The sequence below is a fragment of the Hyperoodon ampullatus genome (genome assembly GCF_949752795.1).
Source record: "Hyperoodon ampullatus genome assembly, chromosome: 14".
Lineage (NCBI taxonomy): Eukaryota > Metazoa > Chordata > Mammalia > Artiodactyla > Ziphiidae > Hyperoodon > Hyperoodon ampullatus.
In genome coordinates this window covers 75,449,460-75,467,240 of record NC_136927.1, presented here as the reverse complement: position 1 = coordinate 75,467,240, position 17,781 = coordinate 75,449,460, and the positions used below count along the sequence as shown (strand labels likewise).

General features: G+C 53.2%; 1 protein-coding gene across 3 annotated transcripts in view; it reads left to right on the top strand.

The window, feature by feature from the left end:
• The window catches only part of SULF2 (sulfatase 2), a gene marked incomplete at both ends in the record, with an annotated part of 109,689 nt that overhangs the window by 71,032 nt on the left and 20,876 nt on the right, over positions 1-17,781 (top strand). For all 3 annotated transcript variants that reach the window (XM_079720325.1, XM_079720326.1, XM_079720327.1), the window contains 7 exons: positions 1,321-1,490; positions 6,137-6,287; positions 7,517-7,692; positions 11,723-11,851; positions 13,288-13,344; positions 14,536-14,665; positions 16,540-16,732. In XM_079720325.1, coding sequence (XP_079576451.1) covers positions 1,321-1,490; positions 6,137-6,287; positions 7,517-7,692; positions 11,723-11,851; positions 13,288-13,344; positions 14,536-14,665; positions 16,540-16,732 — 1,006 coding nt within the window. The remainder of the gene's footprint in view (positions 1-1,320; positions 1,491-6,136; positions 6,288-7,516; positions 7,693-11,722; positions 11,852-13,287; positions 13,345-14,535; positions 14,666-16,539; positions 16,733-17,781) is intronic.

The following is a 17,781-nucleotide window of genomic DNA, read 5'->3' as shown; positions in this document are numbered from 1 at the left end:
TGTTTGTGCTGCTCCTTTGATTGTCCCGGCATTGAACCTGATGATTGTTCACCCACTTTCTATTCCTCAAACACAAGGCAAGTTCCTTCCTGCCTCAGAGGCCTTGCATTTTCTGTTCCCTCTGCCTGGAACACTTCCTCTAGATCAGTGATTCTCACTTCTGGCTGCACATCGGAATCTCCTGGTGAGCTTTTAAAACGTCCAGTACCCAGACTGAACCACAGACCAATGAAACCAGAATCTCTGGAAGAGAGCCCAGCCATCAGTAAAGCTCCCCTGAGGTTCCAGCAAGCAGCTGAAGGTGAACTCCAGTGAAAAAACAATAGAGCTTCCCATGCCCAGCTCCTCATCACTCAGGTCTCAGCTCAAATGTCACCTCCTCAGAGAGGACCTCCCTGATTGCCCCCGCTAAAGGATTCCTCCCACCCCAGCTCCCAGTTACTCTTTGTCACATTTTGTCTAATTTCCTTCTTCTGTCACACCTTGTCGCTATCTCGGCTCTTCGTTTATATGCTTGTCTGCTCCCGCCCCCAGTACAGACCCTCCAGGATTGCAGGGATGTATCCACCCTGCATGATGGTATCCCTGGAGCCTTGAAAAGACTTCAGGCTTAGGGACCAACACTCAGGAGGCCTGGCTGCAACATTTATCAGCTGTGTGACATTAGGCAATTCACTTAACTTCTCTGGGTCTTCATTTCCTGTTCTGGAAAACAGGGTTTATCATCACACCTACATTCTAGAGCTATATAAGAATTAAACAGGGATTTCCCTGGTGGTCCAGTGGCTAAGACTCTGCGCTCCAAATGTAGGGGGCCCTGGTTCGATCCCTGGTCAGGGAACTGGGATCCCACATGCTGCAACCAAGAGTTTGCATGCGGCAACTAAAGATCCTGCATACCACAACCAAGACCTGGTGCAGCCAAATTAATTAATTAATTAATTAATTTTTTTAAAAAAAGAATTAAACAAGCTAATACATGTAAACAGAACAATTCCTGGAGCGCCATAAGCACTCAATAGTGCTAGCTATTATTATTTTAAGATCTATCACGAATGAATGACAAATTGTAATTCCTCTCCCATCCTCCCTAACCCCTTCTCTGCTTTTTTTTCCTGTAGTGCGTACCATCATTTGACATTCCCTGTTTTATTTGCTTATTTATTGTCTGTTTGCCCCTAGACCGTCGGCTCTGTGAGGGATTGTCTATTTTGGTCGCTGCTGTGTCCCCGATGCCTGGCACGGTGCCTGGCACATGGCAGGCACTCAGCACGGATGCCCAGCTCCTCACACCTTCTCCTGTCTCTCCCCACCCCCCAGGACTACCTGACGGACCTGATCACCAACGACAGCGTGAGCTTCTTCCGTACATCCAAGAAGATGTACCCGCACAGGCCCGTTCTCATGGTCATCAGCCACGCAGCCCCTCACGGCCCCGAGGACTCGGCCCCCCAGTACTCAAGCCTCTTCCCCAATGCGTCTCAGCACATGTAAGCTTCGGGGCGCTGCCTGCAGAGTTGCTGGGTGGCATGAAGGTGGGAGGGTCCGGCTCGGTCACAGTGATGTAATGACAGAGACAAGGCTGCCTCTTGTCTCTAATCCTCCCGGTTTAAAGAAGCCAGGGACACACAGCTGATCTCTGAGGAAACTGGGATACAGATCCAGTAATAACAACCCAAAGCAGGCAACAAGAGTTTTTAACTTGGGACCCACAGAGGTCTGTGGATAGAACAGCATTTCAGGTGTATACCCGTATAATAGTTTTCCTTTGCAATCTGTATTTTATTTTGCACATTTTAAAACACTTTTGAGAAAGGGTCCATAGCTTCATCAGACTACTAATATATTCACAGCCTTTATAAGCTGTTGACTCCATGGCAGGCTCTGTGCTAAGCCCTGTATGTTGCACTGAATCCCTGAATATTCCCAATGACCCTTGGTGTATCAGTTATCTATTGCTGCGTAATAAGTTACCCCGAAACTGAGCAACTTAAAACACCAACGCATTTTACTGCACAGTGTCTGTGAGTCAGGAATCTGGGAGTGGCCTATCTGGAAGGTTCTAGCTCAGGGTCTCCCGAGGTTGTGAAAAAGGTGTCAGCTGGGGCTGCTGCCACCTGAGGTTTGCCTGGGGCTCACTCACACGGCTGCCGCTCAACCAGCAGATCTCACCATCGGGCTGATGCAGTCTTTTATAACCTAATCTCGAAGGGACACACCATCTCTCCCACATTCTATTGGTTGCACAGACCAGTGCTCCTACAGTATGGGAGGGGGTACAAGTGTGTGATTACCAGGAAGTGGGAGCTATTGAGGGCTCTCTTGGAGGCTGCTCGTCACACTTGGTATTCCCATTTTACCAATGGGAAAACCGAGGCACAGAGAGGTGAGGTAACTCCCCTAAGGTCACCCAGGTGGTAAATGGCAGAGCTCGAATTCAAATACGGCGCCCATTCCTGCCTCCCATCTCTCTGCCCACCCCTCCAGTCCTCCTCCCTCCAGCTGGCTAGTAAATCTTTCTGGAAAGTTCTTCTGCTTTTCTCTGCCTCAGACCACCTCCTGCTTAGCAGCGATACTCAGCTGCCCTTGCTGTGACATTGGGGCGACAAGGACTGGGCGATTTGGAGTCCGCCTGAATATTCCGGGCGTTTAATTTTCATTACAATCAGAATGCACTGCCCTCCTCAACCCCCTTGCCGTGATTGCTTTCTGACAGCCCAGAGTGGCTCCGAGAGGATGAGGCAGTGTGTTAACCTGCTGATCCCCCGGTCTTTGGGGAGCAGGATTTGACAGATGGTGGAGAACTGCATTCCGGGGACTGCAGCACCCCTCTCCGCAGATGCAGATGGCAGCACTGCCCCTCTGCACATCTGCCGTGGCTGCCCCCCACCACAGTCCGCTCCTCCTGCCTGAGATGCCAGCCTCCCACCCTCACCCACAGCCCACCTTTGAGGGAGGGGGCACGTGGCCAACTTGGTCCCCCTAAGGGAGGGGCCGCGGAGTGGGGGAAGGTACACTTTGCTTCTGCAGTGTCTCCTCTAAAAGGGGTGCTGGCACCCTGCCCCCCAGCAGCCCTGGAGTTTCATGATGAGATGGCTTGACATTGGCTGCTCATTTATTTTCCCTTTGAAATGAAAATTATAGAAATTGAACATGAGCAACGCCTGCTGCCATTACTTACCCAGAGCACCCCCTGTGCCTTATTAGGGGTGTGTTTGAAAGGCTCTCTTATCTCTGGGGTATAATCATTTTCAAAACAAAACCCAAAACCAGAAAGTTCTGCAGCTGGGATGTTTAATTATGACAGTCAGGGGAGCTGAGGAGGGGACAGAATTCCAGATCTTTCCATCACGAGACTCCTGTCAGAGACTCTCACCCCGTCAGGCCTTGTGCCGTGTTTTCGGGCTGGGCTTGTGGGTTCTGAAAAATGCTGCTCGTTGCGATGTGGTCCCACTCCACCAGCCCAGGGCCCCATCCACCCCCCAGCCAGCTCCGTACACACACAAAGATGCAAACAGATGCACGCAGACACACACAAACACACACACAGATACACAAATACACAAAGATACAAATAGATACATACAGATATTTACACAGATACACAAATGCACACAAACAGACACACAGAACTCAGACACAAACACACACAAAGATACAAATAAATACACAGATACACAGACATATATAGACACAAATGCACATACAAACACAGGCATATACATACGAGCACATATACGGACACACAGATACACAGATATGCCGACATACACAGAAACACACGCAGATACAAGCACATATACACACACACAGATACACAAACGCACATAAAGATAAACACAGATGCAAACACAGATACACACAAACATGAAGATACACAAGCATACAGACATGCACGCACGGAAACATACACAGACACACAAACATACACAGAGACACACACAGACAAAAGACACATAGGCACACGCACCCACAGCCCCCAGAGCTTCCTCTGAAGCGTGGCATCTGAATGGGTTCACAGACCTCTCCCTTTATCACGCCTGGGAGCCAGCCCGAGCTCACATCCTTGGGGTGGGGCTGGGAGCCAGGGCTCCTGCCCCTCGGCCTCCAGACACACAGCGGGAGGGGCCGGAAGGGCCCCCAGCCCAAGAGGGGATGTTATCCTTCAGGCCGGTGAACGAGCAGACATTCCTCGGATTCTTGCGGAGGTGAGGGTTTCAACTCTTTGTTCAGCAGGCATCTGGGTTCATGTGAAAATGTGACACCATCCTGGGGTAGCAGGGGGAGCCTGGCCTCAGGCAGGGGACCAGCAAGCCAGCCTCGGCCCCAAGCAGGACCCCAGGCTGTGCAGCCTGCTGGCCTCCAGATCCTGCTCGAAAGACGTCTCCAGAGAAAGGGCCTCCGAAATCGGACTCTTGACAGACTCACCCCTCACTGTTCTCAAGGGCAGACACCAGCCCAAGAGAATCTAAGAGATTCAGGGATGATTGCTCAAAATTACATCCTGAATCCGGGCCCCTGGGGCCACGGGAGCAAATTTCCCCAAACCCCCAACAGCCCCGAGGGCATCTCTTTGTGCAGCCCCTGGCCCAGCAGCACCCCTCCAGCTCCTCGGTGGGGGAGGGCAGCGAGGGGGTGTGGCCCTGCTCCTGGGATGTTCTACACGAGGGTCAGGCCCTAAGCCAGCCCACAGGAGAGAGCGGCGTTTCTCATAATCAAAGGACGCCTGGAGCCTGGCTTGGATTTAGCGGCAGGAGACCAGCCAGAAACTCAAAGCAAAGTCCAGAAGGAATCTTATGACTCACCCCCGCTCTACATAGCAACAGCCTCCATAACTATCAGGCTGCACCACAAGCTGCAGTGTCCTTCCTTCTATCCCGGGGAGGGAGGGGCTGCGGTCCTGATGAAGGAAGGGAGTCTGGGGCCCTTGTACCCTCCCCCATGCCCGGCAGCCCTTGCCCCCTGAAGAGCCATCTCGAAAAGCTTTTTGTCTTCAAGCAGTGGAAACTTCCTCTCTTTGCAGCTTTGCCTGGGGAGGGGGTGGGTAAGACCTGAGGGGAACCTGACCCTCGAGCATCATCAGACCCAGTGCGAGGGACACCCGTGCTTTGTGGGGTTTCCCACTCCTGGCGCTCAAACCCCAGCTCTGCCTTTGGCAAGTCTGTCCCCTTCCTAAGCCTCTGTGTCCCCATTTCTCACACAAGGAGAAGGAAAGCACCAGCTCCTAGGACTGTTCTGAGTATTAAATGAGGTGATGTAGGCAAACCTTTCCGGGTGTGGCCAGCGCGTGGTCAGTGCTCAGTCGGGGCTGGTCAAAGATTACCATGGATTTGTTCGTTTATCATTAGGCATCACAGCTGACCCCACAGCAGAAGTCACAGAGGCCAGTGGCTCCGCCGCCCACTCAGTGAGACCATGGGCAGGCCTCGGAACTCCTCGGACCCCCTGTTTCCTCTTTTGTAAATGGGAAATTAAACCACGTGGGAAGAATAGCTGTGACAGCTAAGTCAGAGAATGTGGCGTGTCCCAAGTGGACACATTCAGGCACCATCCTCACAGTTTTGCCTATTATGAACCTAATGTTTAACCAGTTTCCTTTTTTTTTAACCAAAATCTTTTGCAAAAGGAAATTCGGTAGTCACGCCTTAATTAACCACGATAACTGTCACTTGCCATCTACCCAAGGTAGCTGAAAAGTAAATGCAGTGCTATTAAATTAGAGCTGGGTGCTGTGCCCACAGGAGGCCCTCTCCTTCTTTCAAAAGAGAGGCGAGCAGATTCTAGAGAGGTGCTGAGGAGAGACCAGCACAGACTGAGACTTTGGCCTTGATGTGATGGGCGTGCTGACCGGGCTTAAATGGGAGGGACGTTCTCCCTTTGGGGCTCCAGGTTATCTACGGCTGTGCCCCCCAGTCCTCCCACATGCATGCCCCCCGCATGTGGAGAGATGCTGACCTAACATGGGGCAGAGCCCCCGACGCGCAGGCGTCCAGATGGGGGCGGTTTCACCCTGAGCTGCAGCCCCAGCGCGGGGAGGCTGCTCCCCTGAGGCGTGGGTGGGGGGACCTGGGGGCGGGGCCCAGGCACCCCCCCCACCCCTGGCCTGACCTGACCTCTGTGCCTGTCTGCCCGCCAGCACCCCGAGCTACAACTATGCACCCAACCCCGACAAGCACTGGATCATGCGCTACACGGGGCCCATGAAGCCCATCCACATGCAGTTCACCAACATGCTGCAGAGGAAGCGCCTGCAGACCCTCCTGTCCGTGGATGACTCCATGGAGACGGTAGGCTGCCCTCCTCCTGAGCATCCCCCCCGGCCACGCCAGGCCTGCGGCCTCCCTGCCCTTCCCCCCACACCCCTCCGAGCATCATCAGCTGGAGAGGAATGGAAACAGAAGCAGAAGGAAAAGGCACCGTTCCAGGCCAGGGAAACAGCTCTGAGCAATCCAGACGAAACCCCTGCCCTCAGGGGACTTGTATTCCAGCTCTGATCTGTTCACTGTAGTAGCCACCTGCAGCTGCGTACATTTTTTAACAGCTTTATGGGGATAGGATTCACATCCCCATAGCTCACATAGCTCACCCAATTCAAGTGTACGTTTCAGTGGTTTTCATATGTTTGCAGGGTTGTACGATCATCACCACAGTCGACTTTAGAAGTTTCATCACCCCCCGAGAGAAACCCCGCAGCCCCTAGCCATTACCCCAAACTCCACTCACCCCTTCGCCTTAGCCAACGGCTCTTCTACTTTGTGTCTGTGTGGATTCTGGACATTTCATGTAAGAGGAGTCCTACAGTATGTGGTTTTTTGGATCTGGCTTTTTTCACTCAGTATGATGATTTCAAGGTTCATCCAGGTGGGAGCATGTTCAGTGCTTCATTTTTTATTATTATTATTGCTAAATAATACTCCATTGTATGGATATATTTCTTAAATTTCATCCATGACTATTTAAATTCAGTAAAATACAATGAAATTTCAAATTTAGTTTCTCAGGTGCACTGGCCACGTTTGAAGTGTTGAATAACCAAGTGTGGCTGGTGCCGTAGATGTCAACATTGCCAGCATTGCAGAAAGTTCTGTTGGGCAGCAGTGTTGTAGGTCACAGGCTCCTGCCCCAGGCCGTTCATTCATTCACTCATTCACTCATTCACCCAACAGCATTTGTTGAGTGCCAGCACACATGGGACACAGCAGGGAACAAAATGACAGAAGTCCCTGCCCTGATGGGACGTACATTCTAATGCAGGGACACAGTCCACGAGTAAGTAGAAGAGAGGGAGGTGAGAAGAGCTGGGAAGACAAGGAAAGGGGGACAGGAGGTGGGGAGGCTACGGTGATGCATGGGGTCAGCCGCAGGGGCCCCACCGAGAGGTGACAGTTGAGCGAAGACCCGAAGTGGGAGGGACAGGGGCCTGAGACCCCAGCACAGCATCGTGTTTTGGGACAGTGGGCCGGGCGCACTGCCCGCCTTCCCTCCGCATGTCCTAACCACCCCGCCTGCGTTTCAGATTTACAACATGCTGGTGGAGACGGGTGAGCTGGACAACACATATGTCGTGTACACCGCCGACCACGGCTACCACATCGGCCAGTTCGGCCTGGTGAAAGGGAAGTCCATGCCCTACGAGTTCGACATCAGGGTCCCGTTCTACGTTAGGGGCCCCAACGTGGAGGCCGGCTCACTGTAAGTGCATCACCCACCCCTCCCCAGCGCCCCAAAGTCCCAGGGAGGCCTCCAGGCTCCGCTGGCACCCAGATGGGCAAGCAGCCGGCAGCTCAGCGGGCAGCCCCGAGCCACTCCCCGGGGGCGGCACATGATTCAGGCAGGCGGACCTCAGTGCCGAGCGAAACGGTGGTGATGCCACCCGGGGAGGTTTGCATATGCCTCTACTGGGGAAGGAGAGGCCGGGAGCTGTTAGCACCTGTGAAAACAGACTGTCCGTGGTGGGCACTGTGCCAGGGAATCGGGGACCTGGACTGTGTATGTGTCACCGCCAGTGCATGGGGGTGCCACCTCGACTTCTGTCTGGCCTGAGCGGTCTCTGCGTCTGGAGGCTGTCAGGGAGGAGCCCGGCCACCTCGGCCTGGGCGGCGTCATCCGCTGAGATCAGCTGGGCCAGCTTGGCCGCAGCGCTGAGGGAAGCAGCCTCCCCGATCCTTCCTCGAGAGCCACGTGGGCCCTTGGCCAGCATTGGCCTTGGGTTAACCTTTGAAATGACATGTTCTGGCAGCAGAAATGCCGTGTCTGGGGGAGGGAGAGGTAGAAAGGCCAGGAATCATAGCAGCAGCGTCCTCGGATCAGCCCAGACGTTATGGAGGCCAACTCGAACGTGTTTTGAAATGCAGATAAATCAACGTTCAGGTGCTCATCGGGTCTGACTTCCATCTGAGCCGAGAACACACACAGGCACTGACTCGGCTTGCTTCAGAATTCCTCCCGCAAGGGCGTTGATGGCGCCGTCTTAGGACCAAGATGTTCCCACCGCCTGGGATGTTTGGTGGAAATTCCAGAAGGCAGACGGTGTGAGCTCTAGCCCAGCCTCATCACTGTTCCTCTGCCAACCTCATCAAATCCCTGCCTGTCTGGATTTCAGGGTCCCCGCCTATAATAATAGCTATTATAATGATAGCTGTGCTGATAGAGTGCTTATTCTTCAGGCTTTGGTCTAAGCACTTATATCCAGGTAATCCACTTACGCGTGACAACAACCCTATAAGGTAGATGCTAGTATTGTCCCTGTTTTAAACGCAAGGAAACAGAGGCACAGGTTAAGTTGCCTGAGGTCACATGGCACAGGGGGGAAGGAGCTGGAATTCGTCTCAAAACTGGGACTTTGATATTTGTAAATGTTTTTCCTTTTTAGGTAAGAATATATATGACCATTAAAGTCACTGGGATTATTTGCTTTCGAAAAACGAAGGTGGACAGAATTATAATCCAGCATCCTTTATTGTATTGGTCAGCCTCAGAGTCTGTGATCTGGTTCTTAGGACCCAAAACCACAGAGAAAGAGAGTGCTAATGTCAGACGTGGGGCTGACAGCCAGGACTCCTTGAGTTGTGAACGGAAATGACTCTCAAAATGAACAAGGCAAATAAAATAAGATATGAGGAATGCAGTCACTAAAGTAACTGGAAAGTCCAAGGTTAGTGCTGGCTTCAGGTATGGTGGGATCCAGCAGTCACACAATGACAACAGGAAGCTCTCATTTTCCATCTCTCAGTCCTGCATCCTCTGAATTGGCTTCATTCTCAGGCCAGCTTTTCTCTCATGGTGGCAGGGTCACCACAGCCCCAGACTTTTAGGCCATTCAGCTTGGGAAATGGCCTAAAAGTGGTTTGAACAGAAGCCCTGAGGCTGACTCTTACTGTCCTGACTGGTCACGTGTCCATCCCCGAGCCAGTCACTGTAGCCAGGGTAATAGAAAACCTTGTGTGACCAGGCTGAGTACATCGGGTGGTGGAATCTGAATGGGGCCAGGTAATTCCTCCAGAACTGGAAACTATTGCCACCAAGCAAGGTGTGGGTGCTGGGTGGGAAACGCAGTCCTGTCCATCCCACCCAGCCTGGGGGCAGCAGGACCCATGGCCGACCTCAGGTCAATCCAGCTTCTAGTTGCCAACATTCACCCTGGCGTCCCCTCACCCAACGGACTTTCCCAGCTCCCTCCTCCGGCCTGATTACGTGGTCACGCCTCTTGCTAGCTTCAAGCCCCTCCACCAGGCAGCTTCACCCACCTTCCCCAGCCTCACCCCCATGACCACCCCAGTGTCGCAGGAATAGGGACCCCTTCCAGAACCCAAGAGCGGCCTCTTGTCTAACACTCAGAAGTGAATTGTCTGAGGAGACACAGGTGCTGACAAAGCAAGAGAATTTATTGGGAAGGGGAGCCCGGGGGAGAGCAGGAGGGTCAGGGACCCCAGGAGAACTGCTCTGCCACGTGGCTCACAGTCTGGGGTTTTACGGTAATGGGGTTAGTTTCTGGGTTGTCTCTGGCCTATCTTTCTGGGTCACTCAGGGTCCTTCCTGGTAGCCCGCACATTGCTCAACCAAGATAGATTCCAGCGAGAAGGATTCTGGGAGGTTGGTAGGACATATGGACTGGCGTCTCCTCTCTCCTTTTGACCTTTCCCGAATTCTTCTGATTGGTGGTAGCTTGTCAGTTTCGCATTCCTTACCAGGACCTCCTGCTGTAAGGTAACTCATGCAAGTGGTCACTACCGTGCCTGGCCAGGACGGGTGGTTTCAGTCAGTGGTTCCCCTGAAACCAGCACACCTGACTACCTGTCCAGTGTTCACAAGGTGCTGGGCTAGGGAGAGAGAGGAAGTGAAAGACATCCGACACCCTCGGCCCCAGGCCCTGCCCCCCAACCCCAGGGAACCAGACAGGGGCAGGGAGGGCTCTGTGCCACCTTGATGGAGAATGTGTCCATGCGGCCATGATCCATCCAACCGGTGCAGGCCCTGTGCCGGGCACAGCCTGAAAGTCACTTACCACCATGTCGGGAACACCCCACATAGAAACAGGACACAGGAGAAGTGACAGATGCATGGCAGCGGTAAATAACAAAACTCACTTAACTAACACTTACTGAGCACCTACTGTGTCCTCTAAGTGTAACAGTACTACAGATAGAGAAGTGAACACGACAGACAAAAACGTCTGCCTTCCCATTAGGTTCTAATTGGGCAATAGACAATCAACCAGATAAATGAGTAAAATATATGGTAAAATGCGAGGGTGACAAGGCTTCAGGAGCAAGACAGAGCAAAGAAGGGGCCGAGCATGGGGAGGGGTGCAGTTCTAAATGGGGTCCCCAGGAAGGGCCTTGAGTCAGTCATCTGTGCTGTGGAACAAATTACTAGAAACTTAGCAACTGAAAGCAACACACGTGCTTTATCTCAGAGTCTCTGTGGGTCAGAAGTCTAGGCGTAGCTCACGTTGGTCCTCTGCTTAGGCTGAAATCAAGGCAGCAGCCAGGGCTGCTGTCTCATCTGGAGGCTCAACTGGGGAAGGACCTGTTTCCCCACTCCGGGGGCTGTTCAAGTGCAAACAGAGGACTTGAACTCACACAGCCTGCCTCTCGGAGTATTCAGCAGGCGTCCTTGCTAGGGGTGAATTTATGGCAGCTTTCTTCTTCAAAGCCAGCCGGGGGAGACAAAGAAATGAGGGAGGGACAGCTAACAAGACAGAGTCGTATGTCACATGACATCACCTTGGTCTGACATCCCCATCACCTTTGCCATGTTCTAGCGGTTTGGCCCACCTTCAAGGGGAGGGGATCACAGGGGGGTCTGAACCCCAGAGTGTGGGGATCTTGGGGCCACTTGGTAATCGCTGAGGGAAGAACTAAAGGTGGTGAGTGAGAGTGCTCCCTGGAGCCTGGAGGAAGAACATTCCGGGCAGAGGGACACAAGGACGGCATTCCTGGCAGAAGAAACAGACAAGCAGAAGCCAGCTGGGGCCTGTGAAGTGCAGCCCCTGTGGTGGTGTGGAGGGCACAGAAGGTTAGGGGTGGGGTTTAGCTGAATTGGGGCACAGAGGGGAGCTTTGAGGGCTGAGGCGCAGGAGAGTGACACGGTCAACGGCAGCTTTCCCACCTTCAGGGCGTCAGCCCCTGGCGATCTCCATCCCTCCGGAGGCCCCTCTCCCGAGGGAGGCTGGGTCATCACTGCCCAGGTGACTGAGTCCTGCTCTCCATGCCTCCCTCAGGAATCCCCACATTGTCCTCAACATTGACCTGGCCCCCACCATCCTCGACATCGCAGGACTGGACATCCCCTCGGACATGGACGGGAAATCCATCCTCAAGCTGCTGGACACAGAGCGGCCGGCAAATCGGTGAGGGGCCGGGGTGGGTGCGGGGGTACCGGGCATCCCGAACTGTATGAACTCGTGGCCGAGCCGTGTGGGTCTGAGAGGTGCTATTTCCAAGGTCAGGAGCTGGGGGCTCTAGGGCCCCCCATCCTGACCACTTAACCTGCCGGGGGAGAGAAGGAAGCCCCCTCTCTAAGAGTCCACCTTCCCAGCTGGAATATGGCCACGGTGACCAGTCGAGGACCCTCCAGAGCTAAAATTGTATAAAACTTGAAAAAATAACAACAGCAGTTAACACTAATTAAGCACGTACTGTATGCCAGGCCTTTGCTATGCTTTGTAGGGGATTTTATCATTTTGATCTTCACAGTAACGCAGTGAGGTAGGCATTATTATGATCCCATATTAGCAATTTGGAAATTGAATCCAGAGAAGTCAAGTGACTTGTCAGAGGTCTCTTGGCAGGTCTGGACCCAACTCCGGGCATTCAGCCTCTAGGCTACAGCTAGAGTCTCTTAATCGCCATGCTCTAAGGCCGGATGGTATGATGGGAACGTATTCCTAGGTGTGCTGGAGGCAGAAAAAAGCACAGTGATGGTGAGCAAAAACTAGGTGGGAAGGTGAGTTGAGTCTGGCGGGGACAGGAGAGGAGGAGGACACTGTCACTGCTGTGGCAGCAGCGACATCTAGTGGCCACCAGTGCTACTGTCCACTGAGTTAGCCTCCCAGCATTGATGCAGCCTCCAGCTTGTATCTCCTGCAGCTCAGCGGGTCCAGCCCTGATGGACACTGACTGTCCACATCTGATTGTCCTGTAGGAGGAGACACCTCTGTTGAGCCTCCCCCCTCTGACTAGAAGGTGTTATGAGCTGTAAGAGTACAAAATGGGCATGTTTTGGGGACCAGGGGCACTGGGTTGGGAGCCAGGACACCCAGGAGTCAGGTGCAGGATGGAAGCTTCCTCTCTCAGCCTGAGGCCCCATCTGGGAAGTGGAAATGATAGAGTGAAACTACATGAAATGCATACTTAAATTATACAAATCCAACTACAGAGGATCAAAGGGAAAAAAATTCCTGCCAAAACACAATGTAATTAACCTGAAGTCAGGACAAGTTGCATCTGGTGCTGAACTAAAGAGGAAGCGATCTCTTCCAGCACTGGGGAACTGTTGGACTTCCTGGGAGGCACGGAGACACACACACACACGACTATGTGTGACTTAGAGCAACTTTGACCTGGGTCATTTCTGCCCCATGTACCTTCAGACCCAAGTCTCTGGGGAAATACAGCTCTGCCCTGGGGGGTGTGAGAATCCCCCGCTTGCCCCAACTGCCCCCTGGGTCTGTGCCGATTGTGAATCAAGGCTGGCTCTGAGCACCACCCCTGCCTCTGGGAGGACAGAGGGACACATGAGCCCCACACATTGATGAGAAGATAGAAGTGTGCTTTCTTCCCCCAGGTTTCACTTGAAAAAGAAGATGAGGGTCTGGCGGGACTCCTTCCTGGTGGAGAGAGGGTGAGTGCCAGGGCCTGGAGGAGCCGCCCCAGGACATTTGAGCTGAGCAGCACCTGGGCAACCCCCTTCTGCCCCGTCCCAGGAAGCGCCTGGCAGCCCCACCTGCACCCATGATATTAAAAATCTCACTGTCGAGGGCAGGAGGGATCCCATTGCTATTATGACACCTTCCACCAGGGGCTGAGAATTTGTGTCCAGAGCCTCCTGTACACAGGGAAGCCCGTTCGCTTTTCCTATGGTGACATAGAATTTGCATCTGGAGGCCACCTGTATCCTTCAGACACGTTTTGTCCTGTCTGTATAATGTCTCACATGCTTTTTAACTTATTGCCAATTCATGTAATTTGGGAGGATTTTTATAAAATCCCCATTTCCTTTTATTTCTTTTTTTGAATTTTATTTTATTTATTTTTTTATACTGCAGGTTCTTATTAGTCATCCATTTTATACATATCAGTGTATACATGTCAATCCCAATTTCCCAATTCATCACACACACACCCCTGCCGCTTTCCCCCCTTGGTGTCCATACGTTTGTTCTCTGCATCTGTGTCTCAATTTCTCCCCTGCAAACCGGTTCATCTGTACCATATTTCTAGGTTCCACATATATATGTTAATATACGATACCAGTTTTTCTTCAACTTACTTCACTCTGTATGACAGTCTCTAGATCCATCCACGTCTCTACAAATGACCCAATTTTGTTCCTTTTTATGGCTGAGTAATATTCCATTGTATATATGTACCACATCTTCTTTATCCATTCATCTGTCGATGGGCATTTAGGTTGCTTCCATGACCTGGCTATTGTAAATAGTGCTGCAATGAATGTTGGGGTGCATGTGTCTTTTTGAATTGTGGTTTTCTCTGGGTATATGCCCAGTAGTGGGACTGCTGGGTCGTATTGTAATTCTGTTTTTAGTTTTTTAAGGAACCTCCATATTGTTCTCCATAGTGGCTGTATCAGTTTACATTCCCACCAGTAGTGCAAGAGGGTTCTCTTTTCTCCACACCCTCTCCAGCATTTGTTGTTTGTAGAAAACCCCCATTTCTTAAGTCTGTTGACAATCAGAAGATGTGGCCCAGCTGGACCTGCATCCTCCATGGTGACCCTACACCAGGGCTGAGCGGGGCCGTGCACTCCTCCAGGGCTGGGTGGCCAGCCCCACTTCCACTCTCTGCCCCACAGCAAACTGCTCCACAAGAGGGACAGTGACAAGGTGGATGCCCCAGAGGAGAACTTCCTGCCCAAGTACCAGCGTGTGAAAGACCTGTGTCAGCGGGCCGAGTACCAGACCGCGTGTGAGCAGCTGGGGCAGGTGAGGATGCTCGGCTGGTGCCCTGGGGCTGGGGATGGTACCCCTCCCCTCCCTTCTTCCCTCCCAGGGGCCACCCCGGCTAACCATGACCCAGGCCTGCTCCTAGGCCTTCAGACCAGCGGAGCCAGTGGGGTCAGTGCCCCTGCTGATGTGTGAGACGCAGGGTGATGCCAGGTGGTACAGGTGACACTCAGAAAGTTCTTCCAGTCCTGCTCACATTAGAGGCAAAGTCTACTGTGGGTGCACGTGTGTCTTTAGCTGCTGTGACTCATGCCCGATCCCTCTTTAACAAAGACATAGCCAACCTCTGCACAATATTTACAAAGTTAAATAACCACTTCCATTGTATTCACTCTCCCCGAGCATCATTATGGCTGGTTTTCCACTTATATAGGAATAATAGGAAATTACCTTTTTAAGTAAATAAGTTAAAGTTTTAAAAATGTTTGAATTGATTTCAAGAGAAATATTAAGGAAATTATAATCCAAATAGTATTTAGAGGCAGCAGAAACCGTGACTGATGTTTCAGAGAGTCTGAACTAGGATTTTCAGAGGCCTGGGAGGCCAAGGTGGGCGCTGGAGAGGAGAGGGGTGGGGACAGAGCCTTGTAAAGAGGGACCCAAGCAGGAGGGCCGACAAGCAAGCAGGGCAGACAGGAGGTGCTTCCCTGCCTCAGTCTGTGAGCTGGGACTTTGAGCTCATCCACAGCGGCTCAGGCCTGAAGATGCATGCCTGTGTCATCAGTAAGAATAAGTAAAACCAGGGCCTCCACGTTCCATTTCTCATTAATAGACCAAGGCTGCCAAGACCAGGGCATGAGCTGGGTGGGTCTCACAGGCTGCATCCAGGCAGCTCTGTCTTATCACTAGACTCAGAATTAGCACCCGCCTGCCCTCATGGCTGTGCCCCCAGCCGCCCAGCATTTGTTCACAACCCCCAACCCCTCCCCATGCTCTGGAGGGCATCTTGTCTGGGAAGTACCTGTCTATGCCACTGAGCGAGAGCTTTGAGTGACATTGGAGCAGCATTCAATGCTGCCTCTGGAGCCGGGCACGGTTCCAGGCACTGGGGCAGCAACAGCCTCAGACGCCCTGGACAGAAAGCCCTGCCCTCCTGGAGCTGATGATCTGGGCAGATCCCAGAAGTGGTTCCGATTTCAGTTCTGAGCTACAAGAAATGAGCCGATGAGACCAGGGGGCCCTTTGTCCCCCTGGGATTGTTGTCGAATCCCCCTGCTAGCCCATCCCTCCTCTCTCCCTGCAGATTGAGGGTCTGGCAGTCCCAGGAAGGGGACAGGGCAAGTATCAGCATCTCCAGAACAGATTATCTGAGCGCACTGCTTAACCCAAAGGAAGGGAGCACGGGAGGTGGGTTGGGGGCCTAGACTGGCAGCGGAGGCATCGAGCCACGGCCCCCAGACTTACAGCTCTAAGTCCTCCAGGACCCCAGCCCAGCCCAGACATTCACCTGCCGGCGGACGCAGTCACGGCCCTGCTCAACTGCCCTCCCTCCCCCATCCCCCCAGCCCCAGTGCCACTGCCCGTCTCATGCTGCACCTTCCAGGAAGGCCCTTCCCTGCACACGAGCCATGCCCTCCGGCCCCGGAGCTTTGCTTAGAGGGGCCTCCCTGTGACCGGGCTCACCCTCGGCCACAGCGCATCACCCTGGGTACCATTTCTGTGCTCCTCCCACGGTGGACAGGTGTCCATCCATGATAGAGCAGCTCGTTCCAATCACAGAGCCCGTGTCCAGCTAAGGCCGCTAGAGGAGGTCTCCGGGGTGGATGGGAACGGTGGGGCAGCCGCCAGTCAGGAGAAGCGGCCGAGCAGGCTGGCCCAGGCCCGGAAGGCTGAGGCCCCGGTGTGTCTTGCAGAAGTGGCAGTGCGTGGAGGATGCCTCGGGGAAGCTGAAGCTGCACAAGTGCAAGGGCCCCGCACGGCCCGGGGGCAGGGCCCTCTCCAACCTGGTGCCCAAGTACTACGCACAGGGCGGCGAGGCCTGCATCTGCGACGGCGGGGATGAGCAGCTCAGCCTGTCCGGACGCCGGAAGAAGCTCTTCAAGAAAAGTACACGGGACGGGAGGGGAGGGGATCGGAGGGGGGGACCGCACCTGGGCAGCCCTAGTAGTTCATTCACACATCCACATCCCACCCCTCTCGATCCACCCATCCCAGGGGGCAGAGAGTAATAAAGAAGGAAGATAAGTTGACTGCGTCCAGGGCCAAGAAGAGCAGGACCATAAAGAGAAAGCAAGGCGAGAGGGATACGGCCCCGGACCATGTGGTGGGGCCCCTCTGAGACCAGAAGGAAGCCCCCAGAGGGTTTTGAGCAGAGAAGCCAGGATCAGATTTGTGTTTTCAAAGGATCCCTCCAGCTGCGCTCCAGGCACTGGACTGGTTCCCTTGCAAAGTGGCACAAAATTTCGAGTCACCCAACATGCAGGCTCCCAGCCGAGGTTGAGCCAAGGTGACGCTCTGCCTTCTCCTTTCAGCCCTCATGTCTATTTAGTGTCACGTTTGTGGTATTTCGTACCTTTTTGCGGTGACCTCCCTATCTAAAATGGCCCCAAGGTGGCGCTGACATCCTGTGTCGGGTCCCCAAGCCCAGGGCGGCTGTGATGTGCTTTATGGAGGGGAACACGTAAGTGAGAAAGCTTCGTTCAGGCATGAGTCTTGGTGCTGCTGCCGTGAGTTCAGTGTCGGTGAATCAACACGTGCGTTAAATCGGGTGTCTTTATTATTTTTTTTAATTTATTATTTATTTATTTTTGGCTGCATTGGGTCTTCGTTGCTGTGTGCGGGCCTATCACTGGCCGTGTGATGGCTTCTCTTGTTGCGGAGCATGGGCTCTAGGTGTGTGGGCTCAGTAGTTGTGGCACATGGGCTCAGTAGTTGTGGCACGTGGGCTCAGTAGTTGTGGCGCACGGGCTTAGTTGCTCTGCGGCGTGTGGGATCTTCCCGGACCAGGGCTCAAACCCGTGTCCCTTACATTGGCAGGCAGATTCTTAACCACTGCGCCACCAGGGAAGCCCAACTCGGATGTCTTTAAACAGACATGACAGAGACACACATGCAGTAAGGCCCGGTACTAATGATGGACAAGCGTGTTGTGACCC